The sequence below is a fragment of the Zasmidium cellare genome (genome assembly GCF_010093935.1).
Source record: "Zasmidium cellare ATCC 36951 unplaced genomic scaffold M409scaffold_44, whole genome shotgun sequence".
Classification (NCBI taxonomy): domain Eukaryota; kingdom Fungi; phylum Ascomycota; class Dothideomycetes; order Mycosphaerellales; family Mycosphaerellaceae; genus Zasmidium; species Zasmidium cellare.
In genome coordinates this window covers 237,851-255,480 of record NW_022986988.1, presented here as the reverse complement: position 1 = coordinate 255,480, position 17,630 = coordinate 237,851, and the positions used below count along the sequence as shown (strand labels likewise).

The 17,630-nt window shown below is 54.8% G+C and overlaps 7 protein-coding genes across 7 annotated transcripts; 5 read left to right on the top strand and 2 right to left on the bottom strand.

The window, feature by feature from the left end:
* Positions 1 to 490: 490 nt before the first annotated feature.
* On the bottom strand, positions 491 to 1,612 carry M409DRAFT_59539 (uncharacterized protein; the record flags this gene model as incomplete). The annotated part of the gene is made up of 2 exons (XM_033814222.1): positions 491 to 1,536; positions 1,591 to 1,612. 2 exons carry the CDS (start codon positions 1,610 to 1,612, stop codon positions 491 to 493), a joined length of 1,068 nt encoding a protein of 355 aa, XP_033661907.1.
* A 4,839-nt stretch (positions 1,613 to 6,451) lies between these two features.
* M409DRAFT_59537 (uncharacterized protein) lies at positions 6,452 to 7,476 on the top strand (the record flags this gene model as incomplete). The annotated part of the gene is made up of 3 exons (XM_033814221.1): positions 6,452 to 6,490; positions 6,710 to 6,877; positions 7,060 to 7,476. 3 exons carry the CDS (start codon positions 6,452 to 6,454, stop codon positions 7,474 to 7,476), a joined length of 624 nt encoding a protein of 207 aa, XP_033661906.1.
* Positions 7,477 to 8,224: 748 nt separating this feature from the next.
* On the top strand, positions 8,225 to 10,404 carry M409DRAFT_70088 (uncharacterized protein; the record flags this gene model as incomplete). The annotated part of the gene is made up of 2 exons (XM_033818565.1): positions 8,225 to 8,541; positions 8,592 to 10,404. The coding sequence occupies 2 exons, from the start codon at positions 8,225 to 8,227 to the stop codon at positions 10,402 to 10,404; spliced, it is 2,130 nt and encodes a 709-aa protein (XP_033661905.1).
* Positions 10,405 to 12,333: 1,929 nt separating this feature from the next.
* Positions 12,334 to 13,711, top strand: M409DRAFT_59535 (uncharacterized protein; the record flags this gene model as incomplete). Its single annotated transcript, XM_033814220.1, has 2 exons — positions 12,334 to 13,227; positions 13,292 to 13,711. The coding sequence occupies 2 exons, from the start codon at positions 12,334 to 12,336 to the stop codon at positions 13,709 to 13,711; spliced, it is 1,314 nt and encodes a 437-aa protein (XP_033661904.1).
* Positions 13,712 to 13,778: 67 nt separating this feature from the next.
* Positions 13,779 to 14,438, bottom strand: M409DRAFT_59534 (uncharacterized protein; the record flags this gene model as incomplete). The annotated part of the gene is made up of 1 exon (XM_033814219.1): positions 13,779 to 14,438. One exon carries the CDS (start codon positions 14,436 to 14,438, stop codon positions 13,779 to 13,781), a length of 660 nt encoding a protein of 219 aa, XP_033661903.1.
* A 748-nt stretch (positions 14,439 to 15,186) lies between these two features.
* On the top strand, positions 15,187 to 15,759 carry M409DRAFT_28620 (uncharacterized protein; the record flags this gene model as incomplete). Its single annotated transcript, XM_033809117.1, has 1 exon — positions 15,187 to 15,759. One exon carries the CDS (start codon positions 15,187 to 15,189, stop codon positions 15,757 to 15,759), a length of 573 nt encoding a protein of 190 aa, XP_033661902.1.
* Positions 15,760 to 16,450: 691 nt separating this feature from the next.
* On the top strand, positions 16,451 to 17,359 carry M409DRAFT_28619 (uncharacterized protein; the record flags this gene model as incomplete). The annotated part of the gene is made up of 1 exon (XM_033809116.1): positions 16,451 to 17,359. One exon carries the CDS (start codon positions 16,451 to 16,453, stop codon positions 17,357 to 17,359), a length of 909 nt encoding a protein of 302 aa, XP_033661901.1.
* Between the last annotated feature and the right edge of the window lie 271 nt (positions 17,360 to 17,630).

Sequence of the window (17,630 nt, the reverse complement as noted above, 5' to 3'; positions counted from 1 at the left end):
CAAATGCGATGGCTAGCAGTGGAAGACGAGGTAGTGCGCGGGAGCAGCTGCGTGCCGATCTCAGGGCTGCTGTTCCGGCACGCTGCGGCGAGATTTGGGCGATGGGAACGGGTTCGTCGGTGATTAGTGCGAACCACCACCGCGGGCATACCATTGATTCGTCTGCTACATACGTATTCTGTGAGAGAGGATGCGATGGGGCTCGTCAATCACATCAGCCAGGTTCAGTCAGCCCTCACCAATGCTGCACGACTACTGCTATCTAGCTGCTTGCTCTCCGTCCGGACTCGTAGAGTGAGGTCCGTGTCTCGCTCGCCAGCAAATGACGCACCACGCTCCGGCGTCAAGGTTCGTCGAGCGCCACTTCGTCCTTAGCCGCATGCTTGTAAGGACTGAGCTCATCATTGCTTCTGTCTCTGCAGCGTCCGCGGCGACGTCTTCAACGAGCATCGTGATTGCTGATGCTGGTGCATGTCCGTGGCAGTGTAAGTCATGAGCCGTCCTTTGCATCTGACATCTGCGTGTCGGTGCCGTTGGTTTCCATCTCTCCGGCAACAGCGGCCGCCTGTGGAGCTGCCTCTGCAAACACCCTCTCCTTCACCATGGCTGCCATAAGACCAGACTTCTCCTCGCTGGCAATCTTCTCCGCTGCCTTGACAATCTTCGCCATCTGCTCATCTCCGCCTTTGGTCCTACGCTGTGGTCCGAGAGGCACATTGCGTTGCTTGGCATTCTCCTGTACGAGCTTCGTCTTGGCTGCCAGATCCTCAATCTGTCGCGTGACATAGTCGTGGTTTGTGTCGAGCGGTGATGAAGAAAGCGTCTGCACCCAGTACTTGTTCCATAGAGCCTCCAGGAGCTTGCTGTCCAGTGTGGACTTGAAATGCGAGACCTCCAGGGAGTAGTACCGGTTGGCGTGGGCACCAAAGTCTTGAGCCTTCGCCATGGGAACAGCGCTCATGCCTTCAGCAGCAGACTCCTGGCCATCTGGTTTGTAGCCCTCTGGGTACGTGCGGAAGGCTCCAATCTCGACCTTGCCGGCGCTGATGGTGCGGTGTGGATCAATGACGACGGCAAGGAACGGGTCCTGAAACAGCTGCTGAGTGTGCTGAGTCGTCACGTCGATGCCAGACAGCCAGCAGCCGTAACCTGGGTGACTGTGATACCAACCCACGGCGTTCTCGAGCTGTCCAGACTCGCGCGACTTGGTGAGGAAGGTGATCATGTACTCGTTCGCTTCGTCTTGTGCATTGACTCTCGTCTCCGTACCCTCGACCGGCAGTCGCATCGCATCAGTGACGATGAATGTCTCGTGCTCAATGTAGCCCAGCATGAGGCCCATGACTTCGATGTCTCCTCCAGAACGAGCGTGCATGACCATCTTCACCAGCGCCACGGCCGAGATGCGCACGTATTTGAAGTGATGTGGGTCTGTCCGCCATGGCTTCTGCTCGCCAATCTTCTTCTGCCCTTCCGAGTCGTAGTCGTAGAGTGCATCGCGGTTCGAGTCGACGAGTTTGGTGGCATTCTCCAGCTCTGTGGATGTATTAGTATGGGAAGATGGTGGATCTGGAGTCTGCCTCGACTTACCCCAGGCGCTCTGCGACTCCATGATTGTAGAGACGGTGTGTATGGAAGGACTCAATGAGTAGCAGCTATCATACTTGGCCTGGTGCGCCCTGATTGCGGTGCCCGACAGATGATGTTGGGCCAGGCAGCTGTGGTGTCTGCGATTTGTTTGCGGCCCCGAAGCTTCAACCTGAGCTTCTGACAACCGGAGCTTGAGGTGATGTCACGTTTCGAGGAAGCGATGCGACCTGAACACTCTCTCCGAATATATCCTCACTCGAGTGTTGTGATGGTGGAAAGTCGTTGTTTGTGGTGTGCTTTCAGACAACCAGCTACCTTGACCGCCCCCACTACTATCTCACACATGCTTCTCGCGTAGTCATTAAGAGTTGGCCCAAGCTCGGCTTCCTCCGCGCGCAGCAACAACGCGCTTCGTCGCGTCATGAGGTAACGCCTGCTCTGGAAACACTCCCATTTCACCTTTTCCAACACCAGAACGCCAACATGCCGGGCGTCGTCACACAATCAACGGCCAAGGTGCCCAGCAAGCGTGTCTTGCAAGACACCACCGCCTCCCGCCGTAATCAACAGGCATCGCCGCAGAAGAAGAGGAAGGTGGAGGACTCGAAGCCGGCATTCAAGACTCCAGCAAAGCGTGGACCCAATGGCCGTCTCATTGATTCAAGTCAGCCCAAGAGCCAGTTTGAAGAGGAGGTATTGGAAAAGCTTACGCAAGACATCGACGCCCTGAAGGACAAGAACTCGGAGAAGGACCAACAGTGGACAAGACCAAGTTTGGGCGATTTCAATGAAAAGACGGACGACGTGTGCTTCCAAGCAATCGATGCCGAGGAGGGCACCCTCCATGGGGGCAGGGCTACTGTCAAGCTCTTTGGCGTCACTGAAGCTGGGCATTCCGTCCTGCTCCATGTCACGGACTTCTTACACTACCTCTACGTTGCGGCTCCGGTCTCTTTCACCAAGAATGATTGTGAACCATTCAAGATATTCCTGGAGAGCGCGATGGCCCAGCACGCTCCTGCCATCCATTCAGTGCAGATGGTTCTGAGGGAGAATCTGTTTGGCTTCCAAGGCAACCAGAAGAGCCCTTATCTTAAGATAACCGTCACTGACCCAAAGTACATCAATCGACTTCGTTCCACCTTCAAGGAGAACAACGCCAACTACAAGGGCATGTGGAAAGCTACAGATGGCGGACTCTTGACTTTCGACAATATCCAGTATGTCCTTCGATTCATGATCGACACCCACATGGCCGGCATGTCCTGGATCTCTATCAACTCGGGAAAGTACCACTTGATACCAGAGCGGGACCGACAGTCGACGTGCCAAATCGAAGTGCACTGCCACTTTCGAGATATCATTGCCCACCCCATCGACGGAGAATGGCAAAAGATCGCTCCACTTCGAGTCTTGAGTTTCGACATCGAGTGTGCCGGCCGCAAAGGTGTCTTTCCCGAAGCAAATATCGATCCAGTCATTCAAATCGCCAACGTCGTAACGAGATACGGTGAAGCCAAGCCATTCGTGCGGAACGTGTTTTGCATGGATACGTGCAGTCTCATCGTGAACACCCAGATCTTCGAGTTCGACAAAGAAGAGAAGATGTTGATGGCATGGAGAGATTTCCTGGACGAAGTAGATCCGGATGTGATCATCGGATACAACATCTCCAACTTCGACTTCCCCTACCTGCTGGATCGAGCCGCACACCTGAAAGTCGGCAGATTCCCGTTCTGGTCGCGACTGAGAAATGTCAAGTCTGTTGCAAAAGAGACAAACTTCTCCAGCAAGCAAATGGGCAATCGCGACACGAAGGCGACGAACATCAGTGGCAGGCTGCAACTTGACCTGCTGCAACTCATCCAGAGAGATTACCAGCTGCGCAGCTATACGCTCAACTCCGTATCCGCACATTTCTTGAACGAGCAGAAAGAAGACGTCCATCACACTATGATCACTGAGTTGTACAATGGTACACCCGAGTCACGCCGTCGATTGGCCGTATACTGCCTGAAGGATGCCTATCTTCCTCAGAGATTGATGGACAAGCTCATGTGTCTTGTCAACTACACGGAAATGGCAAGAGTCACGGGTGTACCATTCAACTTCCTGCTTGCCAAAGGCCAACAGATCAAGTTCATCAGTCAACTATTCCGAAAAGCTCTGGAACAGCAACTGGTTGTTCCTGACCTCAAGTCCGAAAGCTCAGACGAGCAGTACGAAGGTGCCACCGTTATTGAACCGACACGAGGGTATTACGACGTTCCTGTCGCAACTCTCGATTTCGCATCTCTGTACCCCAGTATCATGCAAGCCCACAATCTTTGCTATACCACGCTCCTGAACAAAAACGCTGTCGACAAGCTTCAGCTGAAGAAAGACGAGGACTACATCGTGACACCCAATGGAGATCTGTTCTGCACAACCAAGGTGCGAAAGGGACTTCTGTCACAAATTCTGGAAGAGTTGCTGGGAGCTAGAAAGCGTGCCAAGAAAGACCTCGCAGTCGAGACCGATCCCTTCAAGAAAGCCGTGCTCAATGGTCGTCAGTTGGCTCTGAAGATCAGTGCCAACTCTGTCTACGGTTTGACGGGTGCTACGGTAGGCAAACTGCCTTGCTTGGCGATCGCATCGAGTACCACATCGTATGGTCGTCAAATGATTGAGAAGACGAAAGAGGAGGTCGAGGGTCGCTACACCATCGCAAATGGATACAGCCATGATGCCCAGGTCATCTACGGAGACACTGACTCCGTCATGGTCAAATTCGGACCCAACGACCTGGCAAAGGCCATGGAGCTGGGCCAGGAAGCCGCTGAGTACGTCTCCAGCAAGTTCATCAAACCGATCAAGTTGGAGTTTGAGAAAGTGTACTATCCATACCTCCTTATCAACAAGAAGCGGTACGCCGGACTGTACTGGACCAAGACGGACAAGTGGGACAAGATGGACACCAAGGGTATCGAGACCGTGCGTAGAGACAATTGCCGCCTTGTGCAGACTGTCATCGAGACGAGCTTGAAGATGCTGCTCATCGATCAAGATGTACAGGGAGCCCAAGAGTAAGTCCAAGCTATCTTGCAATGTCGATGCCTAACTCTTGCCGAGCTGTTGCTAATCTCGTCACAGCTATGTCAAGGAAACCATCTCGGAGCTGCTCCAGAATAGAATCGACATGTCCAACCTCGTGATCACCAAGGCCTTGACCAAAGACGACTACGCGTCCAAGCAGGCCCACACCGAACTCGCGGCTCGCATGAAGAAGAGGGATGCCGGTTCCGCGCCGGCACTCGGTGACCGTGTCGCATACGTGATGGTCAAGGGTGCGGCTGGGGCCAAGGGGTACGAGAAGTCGGAAGACCCCATCTTCGTGCTGGAGAACAACCTTCCCATCGACACCAAGTACTACCTCGACAACCAGCTCGCAAAGCCCCTGGGCCGCATCTTCGAACCTATTTTGGGCGAGAAGAAAGCCGGATCCCTGTTGACAGGCGAGCACACACGTGCCATCTCCGTGGCGGCGCCCACGATGGGCGGGCTGATGAAGTTCGCGAAGAAGACGGAGACGTGTCTGGGCTGCAAGAAGCCGCTCGTGTCGACAGACGAAAAGGGCGGTGCGGTCGGCGAGGAGTGCCGACCGCGGTTTGGAGAACTCTACCAGCGCTCGCTGAGCAAGACGGCGGAACTCGAAGTGCGCTTCGCGCGTCTCTGGACGCAGTGCCAGCGGTGCCAGGGCAGTATGCACAACGAGGTGATTTGCTCGAGCCGGGACTGCCCGATTTTTTACATGCGCATGAAGGCGAAGAAGGACGTCGAGGACGCGGAGAAGGAGATTGAGAGGTTTGATCGCGACGCCACACTTTGGTAGGGATGGATGGATGGAAGCAGTCAAGGTTTTTGACACTTGACGTGGGAAAAATTGGAAGGGATAGGTCTTCTAAACGTCAGGCGTCACGGGGTTTGTTTTGCTGAGGACCCGGTGTAGTGGAGAGTTCGTGTTGAGCGCTGAGAGGCGGTGTGTGTGACACTGAGAGGGAATCTGTACGACATAGAATCTTTTAGGAGCATCGCACGAGGTTTCTGATATGACAGTGCGGCAGTAGTGTAAGCCTATTCTTCCCAGTCATGAAGCCACTTATCATGCTATAGTACCAACGTGGTGGGATTTGGACCGACCGAACAGATTAATCAAGCACCCCGGTCACAGGGCGATTCCACGAGTCGTGCTCGAGCCTCTTTTGGTGTGCACTGTGTTTGGCGGTGAGGCTGGCATTGAAACACCCATGTCTCACATCTTTGCTCGGCGGCGATGATTGATGTGCGTGCGAAATACCAGACTTTCGGCACGTGTGTTTGATCCACACTTGCCAATGATGTCGTCAGTTTGATGTTGCTGAAAGTGCTGAACTGTTAGATCGAGCAAAACGGTGCTCATAGGCACGAGCAGGCATAAAAGCATGCCCATGCCCATTCGAAAATAGCACCACGAGCAACGCAACGAGGATGTCGTGCTTCCATCCAACAACCCCCCAACCCACTTACCCCTTTCACGTGACCTCTCTGCATGCTGCGGCGCGGCGGCGAGGCTTACACTAAGTTCAGGCGAAAGACGGCTGTTCCTGGCGCTAAAGGGAGGATGCACAGACCAGGACAGTAAGACGCCTGTTGATCCGGGAGCGTGTTGGATTTCTTCAGCGAATGGCACGCGAGAGATGCGCAACACGGCGTTTGGATAAACGGCACATCTGACACTCCACTCTTCAGCTTTGGGGGAGGGCGCTTGATTCTTGTTCGCTTGTGTTGCTGTTGCGGTTTGGGAGGGGAGGTGGAGGAGGGAGTCAGTCTTTTTCTTGCCGTGATGTTCGACGCGCTTGTTGTTGTGAGGCTGACGTGCGTGGTGAGTCGTGCATGGTGAGTCGTGCATCGGAGGTTTTTGGTGGGAGGAGCTGCGGCGAAAAAGACGCGCTAGTGGAAAAGGGAGCTCTGCTGCACGCGTCGTCTTGTTGTTGCAACTCGGTCCCTAAAAAACTTCCAACCCTTCCCTTGCCTTCGCCGTGGGTTCTTGGTTTGAGGTTCGGCCGTTGGAGTGTCCAAAGGACGCTTGTCTCACGAAAAGGCAGTGGTCGGCGGCGGCACACGGCGTCTGTCGTGGTTCTTGAACGGACAGACGGGCGGAAGACGAGGGGGGTGCACCCTTGTCGTTGGTGGTTTTTCTTGCCGGGCCCTATCGTTACGATCGGGTGATGCAGTAGTAGCGCGACCAAAAAGTAGCGGCCTGCTGTTGGTGTGTGGCAGAGCGTTGTTGCACGCTCGCACGGTTGCACGGTCACGTACAGCGTTAGCCTTTAACGAATAGGAGGAACCCTGAAGCAGGGCGTTGGGTTGCCTGTTTGGGACGGTGACGCTCGTTGGTCATGGTTAGCGAGAGCTAGTAGGGCCTTTTGAAGGCGCTTGGACGGAGCGTAGTTGTTGAAGAAGAAGAGTATATTGTTGTTGGTGGGATATGCGCGCGACCGGAGCGGCTGCCGGAGCAGGCTGGCAGTCGTCGTCGTTGTTGTTCATGTCGCTGCTTGTCAACTCCGCGCAGCTCCGCCCTGGCAGGATGGTCGCGATATGCTCGTTTCAGGAGAAGATGGCAGCCAGCAGCGTGTCTGGCCCCGGCTCGTCAGCAGGACGGGATGGTCGATGGCAGCGCAGGCAGTTGTGGTAGGCGAGGCCATGGGCCAGGATGGAACGGAGGCGGTGGCCAATCGGAGCGGCGCAGCGGTCGTGTATTCGCAGGGTGAGCCTGGTCGCGAGGAGTGGGTGCTGTCGCGGGCGTGGTGCCAGGCGTGGTGCGGGAGACCGCACGAGCCACCGCGCTGGCCCCGATGCGGCTGCTAGCGCGGTGCGCTATTCAAGGGGGTCGGCTTGGGGAGCGTCACGGGCAGCAGCGACCAGCGACAGAGGGCAGGAGCGAGTCTTGACGGTCGCTCTCCTCTCCTGCCTGCCCGTCTGACACGCACAGTCCAGCAGCACGGCGAGCAGCCGGCGAGATTGCTTCTCTCTCCCCACTCACTCCGTTCGACACCACCACCACCACCTCCTCCTCCTCCTCCCACACCACTACTACTATCTTCTATCTAATTCACCCATACCGCTGCCCTCCCATCGCCGCCGCGGGCACGCCCACCACTACCAGAGGCCAGCGTCATCACTCTTTCTGATGCTGCGTCTCGCGCCTCTCCTTTGATCCAGCTTCTTTCATCAACCGCCTGTCCGGCCGCCGTTCACTCTTTCCGGCGCCGAGTCGCTCTTTGGGCACGCCCCGACTTTCTTTATTCGCCTTCTTGCGCGTACCCGCCGTCTAGGTAATCCGCCTCACCAGCGACACCAGCCCGCATACCGCACCAACCGAGCCAGTGGCATCATTTTCAGCGTCCGCCTGGCCGTCGGAGACTGTGTATAGCACAGCTTGTATCCCTTACCTTCAGACCTCCTCAGGTTCGCCAACTACCCGGCGAGGTCCTTTACGTCTCGGTTCACGACACCGAATCCGATTGTCTTGCTACAATCGCGGCTGCGCCACGACTCAAACGAACGATTTCCTACTGTATCATCACCACCAACCGGCCGGCACAGGACCGCCAAAATGGCCGACGTTATGCAACCCCTTCAACAGCCCCAATCCCAGGGGCAGGTGGATGCTAAGCCCAAGATGGCTCCACCACCTCCCTCCACGACACCCTCGAACGCCAGCTCGAACAACAACGCTCGCCGACCGCCGCGAAAGAGCACTCTTACGCAGCAGCAAAAGAACCAGAAGCGACAGAGGGCCACCCAAGATCAGCTCATGACTCTTGAGGTGGAGTTCAACAAGAATCCCACGCCCACCGCGCTCGTGAGAGAGCGGATAGCATCGGAGATCAACATGACTGAGCGATCTGTTCAAATCTGGTTCCAGAATCGGTATGCTATAGATACCAATAGGAGTGTGACTATGTGCTAACATATCGTAGACGAGCGAAGATAAAGAACATTGCCAAGCGAAGCATCGAAAGTGGTGAAGATTGTGACAGCATTCCAGAATCGATGAGACAGTATCTGGCCATGCAGGCATATGGCCCTGGAAAGGGACTTCCTGCAACCATGTTGGGCCGTGCTGGCCCTGGATTCGCCCCATATGGCGGCGGTACCCTCTGCCTCAACACTGACACATCATCTGGAAAGGTCGTCATCCAACATTTCCACTGCCGCTCGCTTTCCATTGGCACTTGGCGTCGCGTTGGCCAGAGCACTATGGACCTTGTCATCTTCTACTCTCCCGACAAGGCCTGCGTGACGTACTACATCAACAACGATTCAGCCGGCTACAAGATCGAATACCCCTTTGCGTGGATCAAGAACATTACCTTGGAGCAAGGTGACGTCCTGGCCCCTGCTGAAGGAGCCTCACAACGTTTGGGTGGACTCGTAATTGAGTTGACCCGACCACCAAAGTTCTACATGGACAGCTCTGGGAGCGGTGGTTTCTACGAGTGTGGCGACTTCACTGAGGACCAGCAAGCGAGCCAAACCTTTGTTCACCAGCTTGGAGGACCCTCCAAGGTTCTCAGTGGACAACTTGCCAAGCTCGTCTCTTTGGAAGCATACCAAAATCGACACAACATTTTTGACCCCAGCCAGTTCGCCGTCTCGGCCCCTGTCTCGCCCATTGGACACCGACCTGCAAGCCAGCCGAACCACATGATGCACCCGCACAATGGTATGAGCTTATATCCGCCTCAAGAGGCTGCTCCTGGGATGATGGGTCCTCCAGGTCCCCGCGGCCACAAACGCCAACGAAGTCGCTCTGTCCCTGTTGCTGTCGACTTCAACATGCTCAGAAATGGCCCAATGCCATCCTTCTTGATCCAACACGAAGGCCAGCCACCGCAGCAGCCAATGCAAGATCCCAACATCTTCGCTCCGGTTCCACAACACCAGCATGCGAATGGTTTCGCTCAAGGTCCTATGGGTCATCATTTGAGCATCGACACGTCGTCGGGCTTCAACATGGGCTTGCAGTTCAACGGCTCCTTGTCAGCAACCACTGCGAACTCACCAAGCGAGTATGGCACTCCTGGACTCTTCACTTCCGGCGCGAACGGCGAAGGCATGCAACAGCCGCAGTTCAACTTCAGCAACAATGGCTTCCTTGCTGTTGACCCAGCTTCCATGATCGGTACTAGCAACACTCCGCTGTCCATTGCCAGCCACGGCGACCCTGTCATTGCCGACCACTCGCCACCACTCAATGGTGTTGGTCGCAGCCAGAGCGCTGATATCTTCGGCACTCCTGGTGAAAGCTCACAGATTAGCGATGAAGGCATCTACCTGTCTGAGTCATTCAACAAGCAGATCGCCCTACCATTCAGGAGCCCAATGTCTGAGGACGCATTCCATTCGCCAATGCCTGATGGCATGTTCAACTTCCAGTCGCCACAAGCAAGTGGGCCAGATGGTCAAGGCAACATGAACATGCAAGGAGCACCACAGATGAACTTCCAGAGCCCATCGCATGACGGCACAAACTACAACTCGCCATCGCACCAAGGTCAGACTCACCAGGACAGCGGCGTTGACTTTTCGACTCCTTCCCAACAGCAAGCGGCGATGTTCAACAGCCCAGACAATGGAATGCTGTACCAAGACTCCAAGATGTATTCCAGCCCAGGCCAGATGAACAACGTCCCGGACGAACTCTTCCAACAGAGCCCCGCGAACCAATTCGACATGCAGACTCAACAAATGTTCTTTGTCGACCCCAACACGCTCGGACAGCAGCACTAAAGACCGCGCTGCGCGATGTACCACCCTCTATCGACGACTTGAACGGCGCCTAACGAAAGGCCATCATACGGCCACTAGTCTTTTGCGCACCGGCGTTCCGAACAGCTTACCTTCGTAATATACCCAATACTTTTCTTGTGGATGGCTTTACCTCCTTTTGTGTGCGAGACAACTCGCTTTTGCTTGTTGTATGTTTGGAGTTTTTGTGTGATCTATTTGGCGGGGATCGGATTATGAACAATCTCTCTCGTAATCTTTAGTGTTTTGCGCGGCGTTTTAGACTATCTATTCGCCGCAGTGCGAGCGTTTGGGCAGTCGGTCTGGGGAAGATGGGGGAGCAAAAATCGGGCAAAGGTCATTCATCTTTTACTGGAATCTGATCTGACGACGAAAGTTGATCGAAGAAGACGGAGGATCTAAACAAAATCGATCCCTAGCGGACCTTTGGGACTTGGGAGATAAGGAAATGGGATGGAGACGGCCCCCTTTTGAGAGGATACCCCCAAAGGCGCGAAGCGTTGTTTCGTTGTGGTTGCGCAGGAACAATATCATCATCATTCTAATAAGGCTGCGAAATGGGAATGGAATTGAAATGGGAGCCTGGCTTTTTTCGCGCGCACCTTGAATCTATCTGTTGTGGGCTATTGAGATAGCAACAAGCATGAGATATACGCCTCTCTCGCACGCGGCGCCTACCAATCGATCGCTATATTTGATTGCTTTTTTGAGTAAAGAAGAAAATGGGCTCTGGGTTCTGGAAACTTGAGCTGGCGCTTGATGAGAGTAGTGAGTGTATGGAAAGGAAAAGAAAGACTGCAACTTGTTCACAACCACCCCCTTTCCTTTTCGTATGGTTCTTCTCTTCTTGCACGTGTCTATAAATGGACGGGGATGGAGGCAGATCTTCAGCACTGCATGCATTCATGACATTCACCTACACCTCCCGCCAAGAGTCCCAGACCACGCGAGATCTTCGGCAGGAAGACAAATACACATCTCGACCTTGGTACTCATGCATTCGCGAACCACGTCTCGTATATACATATCCCCTAGCATCCTGCATCGCGAAGACGACACCTGGACACATGACCTGACCTGACATGATCGCCACGGAAGCCCGGAAACTTGTCTTCACGCTACTGCGCGGACTTTCGGCACGACCATCGTCACTGCTGCAGGCTGACTGCACGTTCTCATCAGCAGCCGCAGAAGCAAGAAAAAGAGACTTGTGAGGTGAGCTGAGGTGGGCACGCGACCATGCGCCGAGGGTGCCGACGGCTGGTGCTTTAGTGTTGTGAGGTGGGAGTTTGGGATGTTTGTCGAAGAGTGTGGTATAGAACGAAGCTGGCCAGGAAATGCCGGATGAGTTGACATGCTACCTGGCCGGATGAAGAGGAATCGAACAACTCATCCGCTCCGCTCTACACCCGGACTTATCAATCTATCACTGATCCCTCTGCAGGAAGTGGAGCTTAGGTTCTACTATACCACCCAAAACAAGCTTTCACACACTGCAAAGCCCGCGGATTGATTCCTTCTCACGGCACGCCGCGGAAGCATCAGCACTGCTGTCCTCCAGCTGCCGTCGGCCGAACCTCACCTCATCTTGTGACTGGCCAGCTGCCTCGCGTTGGTTGAAGCAATCCGGATGTCGGGCTGAATTGATGAGGGAATTGTGTGGCTACGTTAGTTAGCTATAACGTTGGTGCGGTGCGTGATGAGGTGGTTGGTAAGGCGCTCGTGGTATGACTACTGCTGTCGCGTGCTCTCTCGAGGTGGGTTTCTTTCTTCTCTTTTCTTCTTGTTTGGAGCTCTTGGGAGAGGAAGAGTTGGACTCTTACCCATATTGGGTGTATCGCTTGCGTTGAATAGCGTCTCTCGCTCCAGAATACAGCTCTACACACATACCCAGGAAGACCACAACCGACCATGGGCGCCGGAGCCTTCATCGAGCCCTTGGTGGTCATATCCCTCCTCATCGGCGGCACCCTCATCAACCGCGGCAAGAAGAGAGAACAAGTCCTGAACAGCCCCATCTGGGCCAGCCACAAACGAGACGACAGCAGAGAATCCGGCCCGCCGAGTCCGAGCAGCGAAGATGAACTACTCAGTCCACGAAGTCGCACGTCCTCATCATACCTCGGAGGAGCAGGACAACCAGAAGAGCAAGCAGGCTGGCGAAAACGAAGAGTCGGCCTTCTCGGCTGGCAAACCGACATAACCTCCCCCAACACCGCCCAATTCTCAGACAGACTGCTGAGCCGCGTCCTCCGCACCTTCCCCTTCCTCGTCGAAGTCTGGTACTGGGCTCTAATCTACTGGGTCTACCAACTCGGCCGCGCCTTCACAGCCGTGACCCTCGTGCAAGGCACCGTGCACACCGCGCGGAAACACGCCCTCCAGCTCATCCACCTCGAACAACAACTCGGCATGTTCTGGGAACCGGCGATCCAGCGATACTTCCTGCAGTACCCGACGACGATGCACTGGATCAATCGCATCTACAGCTTTATTCATATCCCCGGCACGATTCTGTTTTTGATCTGGTCGTATTATTTGACGATTACGGCGAATAAGTCGCCTCAACGGTATGAGATTGAGCGGAGTCCTGCCGGTCCGGCGCTGTATCAGGCGCGGAGGAGGACGATGGCCATGTGCAATTTGATTGCGTTTATGGTCTTCACCGCGTGGCCTTGCATGCCGCCCAGGTTGCTCAGCGATCCGGAGTATTTCGGAGGGGACGCGAAGGAGGCGAAGTCGTATGGCTTTGTCGATACGGTGCATGGGGCCGAGGGGGAGAGTAGTGTATGGACGCAGAATCGGGTAAGTTCGAAACTTTTGCTATGGGTGTAAATATTTGTGGAACTGACGTGAATGTCGATGGTAGTTTTGCAATCAATTCGCCGCGATGCCGAGTTTACACTTCGGGTATAGTTTGCTAATAGGCCTGACGATTGCCTCGATACCGCTGGCTTCGTCCCAGGAGCAGACTCGTTCGAGCAGGCTATGGCGGTTCAAGGCTGCGGGACTGAGTGCGCGGAGGATGTTGTGCATTGTGCTGGGGTTTGGATACCCGGCCACCATCCTGCTGGCCATCATTGCCACGGCGAACCATTTCATCTTGGATGCGGTAGCGGGTGCGATGGTTTGCGGCATTGCGTGGAACGCGGAGAAGTTCTTGTTGAATCTTTTGCCGTTGGAGGATTGGTTCTTGTGGTGTTTGAGGATGCACAAGCCCGAGATCAATGCTGAGGTCGCTCCTGAGTGGGACGAGAAGGCCGGCAGGACGAATAGTCTGCCCAGATGATTGTATGTCGATAGAGCCTCCCACAGAGAAGATCATATTATAATACCCCGGTCGTCGTCTTCAATTCTCATCGATTCCCCTGCGCCCAAGCATGCCACCCCCGGTCTCCACCTACAAACTCCTCCTTGAAGCCTTCCACTTCCTCCCCTACGGACTTCATCATGCTCTTCGCCAACCAAGCCGCATACCTCCCATCGCCCACACTTCCCCAAACCACACACCTCCCCACGCCTCTCACGCCCTCGAACAGCCTCAACACCTCAAAATCGCAACTCCCGTACATCGCCTGGAAGACTTCCACCTCCAACTCTTGCACGCCCGTAAAACTCTCCGTCGCCTGCAACTTCGAGAACCGAGGATCCGTATCGAGACGCACGTGGATATAAAACTTCCTAATAAGCGGCAGCAGTCTCGGGGCCGTGATAGGCGGGAGAGTCAACGGACGATGAGAGCCCGTCTTCGACAGCAGGAACGCCGGGAGCGTCGTGAGGAGCGTCGGATGCGCGAGGAAGGTATTCTCGCCGTAGAGGATGGGCAGGGTCTCGGCGTAGATCTGCTTGCTCGTGCGGAGGAGGGATGCGATGGGGCGGTGGGTTGGGGAGGTCTGCAAGAGGGTTTTGAGGATGTGCACGTGGTGGAGGAGGAGGAGTTCCCAGATTTGGAGGCGGAGTTCGGTGGGGAGGGAGAGGAGGTGGGAGTGCGGTTGGGGTTGGAGGTGGGTGGACATTGTGGTGAGGTTGAGGGGGGAGGGGGGTTGTTGTTTGCGGAGGAGGAGGAGCATGTTGAGAGGAGAGTGGACCTACGGCTTGATATAGTACAGGAAGGGAAGGGTATACGGTGGTACTACTGGGAGGTAGTAGCTCGACATCTGATCAGTCGAGCAGATAAGCTCCGAGCAATGGGAAGTGGTGATGCTGAGCCATTGATGAGGACGTACCGTCTAGCTCGCCGCTAGTTTCGTGCAGCTATGGTATGCCGTAGAGGTACTTCCCTTCGACAGACCTCACGTCAACAACGGCATCTTCACGGTGAGTGGCACGACCACCTGGCTGATCTCCGTGAATGAATCTCACGTCTTCTGAATCGTGTTCTTATGTCAGTGAAGATTTTTCTCTCACTCGCTCGGAGAAGATGACTACGTAGTGATACTTGCAATGTCACGAATCCTTCTCGGTCGTCAGCCGCTTCTCACGTTCTCTTTTCCCTCTGCTCTCTTCAATATACTTACGCTATCACCTTCTGACGGGTAGCAGAGAAATAATACACACAGAACCACAGCAGGAACTATATCGGCAGAAGGCTTATCGTCAGACGACTTGTACCTCCTGGCATACCGTGAGATCGTCGCCACCGCATCAACATCGGCGGTCAACGTCACCTCTGGGCGACTCGGACGTGCAGTCTACGTGGTAGACCTTATCAGACCGGCATTGGTGCGAGACTAGGAACAACGACGACGAGATATCAACATTAAAATGCCTGTCCCACATACAACCTCCAAAAGCTTCAAACCCATAGGAACGATAGCCCTCGGACCGGCAGTATGTAAAAAGATCACATGCACACACGACTCCCTAGCTTTCCTATCCCCCAACAGCCTGATTTCCTCACCACACCCTCCAAAAGACGACGTCGACGCCACAGCCCTCTACATCACCAACCTCTCCCACCAAATCCTCCGACTCATCTACAACGAACGGGACTTCACGCACCCGCTCTTACAGAAACATATCTGTCCAACGCTAAGCTCAACCCACGATCCAGACCCGGACTTCCCCAACAAATCGCATGCAGACCTCGACTCGCACGTCGCGGAGTGGGTGCAGACGCTCAAAGCCAACCCATCGTTCGACGTGCAGATTCTGGATACGGTGGCGGAGGTCCAGGAGAATGGGCGGAGGGCGAGGACGTGGTCGTTGAAGAGGGTTGTGGGGCTGCCCGGTGGGTTGTGTAAGGAGTCGGTGTCTTGTGGGAAGTGGGAGAGGAGGGGTTCGACGTGGGTGATTACGAGTGTGAGTATGTTGAGGGGGGTGTCGGAGTTTGTGTAAGGATGAAGATGGATTCCTCCATGCTGTGGTCCCCGGATACTGACTATATGCTGGAACGACGACGTTCATGCTCCTATGTTCTGGACTCTAGTTGTGGCTATTGGCAGGACGGACTGTGTCGTGGGGAACCGCGCTTGATGCTTGATCACATGATGGACAGGACGCTTGACGGGATGCACTCTATTCATCGTATGACGGTTCTTGCCACCCGTAGACATGGAGTAGCATGCAAACCACCGATGCACACGATCGAAAGCGGTGCTCAAAGACGTACACTTGGCCCATTTGATTCAGCGGAGAGATTGCAGACCTCTTGGAGACTAACATTCGAATCAACGTTAACGCCCGGCTTCAGACAAGCAGACAGAATCTTGTCTTGGTGCATTCAAAGGCGCTAATAAGGTTGTCGCCATCATCTTCTCATGCAGGAATGACTGCGGGGTTGGAAGAGATCTTCCTCGAGGCTGTACGATGTACGAACGTGGTTCCCTCCCAGCCGTTCAATGTCTTTCTATGGACAGCCGGAACGGAATGACTTCAGTTGCCCGACGCCGGTCATGGGCCATGTGCCATTTGAAGGAGACTGTTCAGCGAACGATGAACCTTTACATATAGTCCAAGGCACCATGCTTCGATTCAAAGACCTCACTCGAATTATCGAGAGCCCACTCTCTGCACTGCCCGAGTCTTCATGGCTTCGACTATGCTGGGCACCTCAGACGTGCCAGAGAATTATTGGAAGGCAGCCAGGCTTACCGGCAAGATACCCTTTTCCGCATGCCAGGCAGATCCCCGGATCTCATACTGCATGTACATCCCTCAAGCACACTACCAGGTGCATCCCGCCGGGAAGAACATGCCTCTGGTAGTCAATATCCGCGGCAGCTTGCGGCGAGCGGAAACCTGTCGAGACTCTCTTATCGACCTGGCCGACTCAAAGGGAGTCGCGATCCTTGCGCCTCTGTTTCCCGGCGTGATCGATGGCCCAAACGACTCGCACGGGTACAAGTTCCTCTCCGCTGGTAGCGCACCTAGTCGGACCCGCTACGACCTTATTCTCCTATCCATCCTCGATGAGGTCGCTGTTCGCTGGCCTGGAATCGAGGTTTCCAAGGTCTTTCTAGCCGGCTACTCTGGAGGAGGTCAATTCGCCCTGCGATTCTTCTATCTACACCCCGAGAAGCTCGCAGGCGTTTCAATCGGCGCTCCTGGAACGGTCACCCGCCTGGACGGGAGGATTGCGTGGCCCTGGGGTCTCGATGGTGTGGAGAAGTACTTCGCGGGCGGGACTGTGGATTTCAAAACCTTGGCGGCTGTTCCGCATGTTCAGTTGCTCGTTGGCGACGATGATGTGGCTGAAGTCAATGAGGGTCTATGGCGTGTCATGCCGGCATCAACGATGGGGGTTGAGATACCTCTGCCCCCGGGCAATCTATCAAATAGACTGGACGCTGTGAGTGCACTGCACGGAGAGTTCGAGGCCATTGGCATCAGGTCAGAATTAGTCGTTGTGCCAGGAGTTGCTCACAGTTCGGATAAGATCGCACCGGATTTGATTCGATGGCTTGAGCGCGTGGTACCAGAGCAGGTGGCGACGTAGGAGGTTTCAGACTGAAGGTGCCGATTGACACAGCGTCCAGCGGTGGTCACTCAATTGAGTTTCGACGAGGCTATGGTCAAGCAATTACACGATCTCTCAACGGACGAGTGATGACTGTATGTGCGTTCCATGCATGGCCCTGAGTATGAGACAAGGTAAGAGTCTGGCTTCGTATGCTGTTGAAAGAAGAAGCTATCTGTCTGTCAGGCCAGAAGAGCTGGGCGCTTGAAATCTCTGTCCCCTCGCTCATCGACCTTGCCATCGTCTCCAG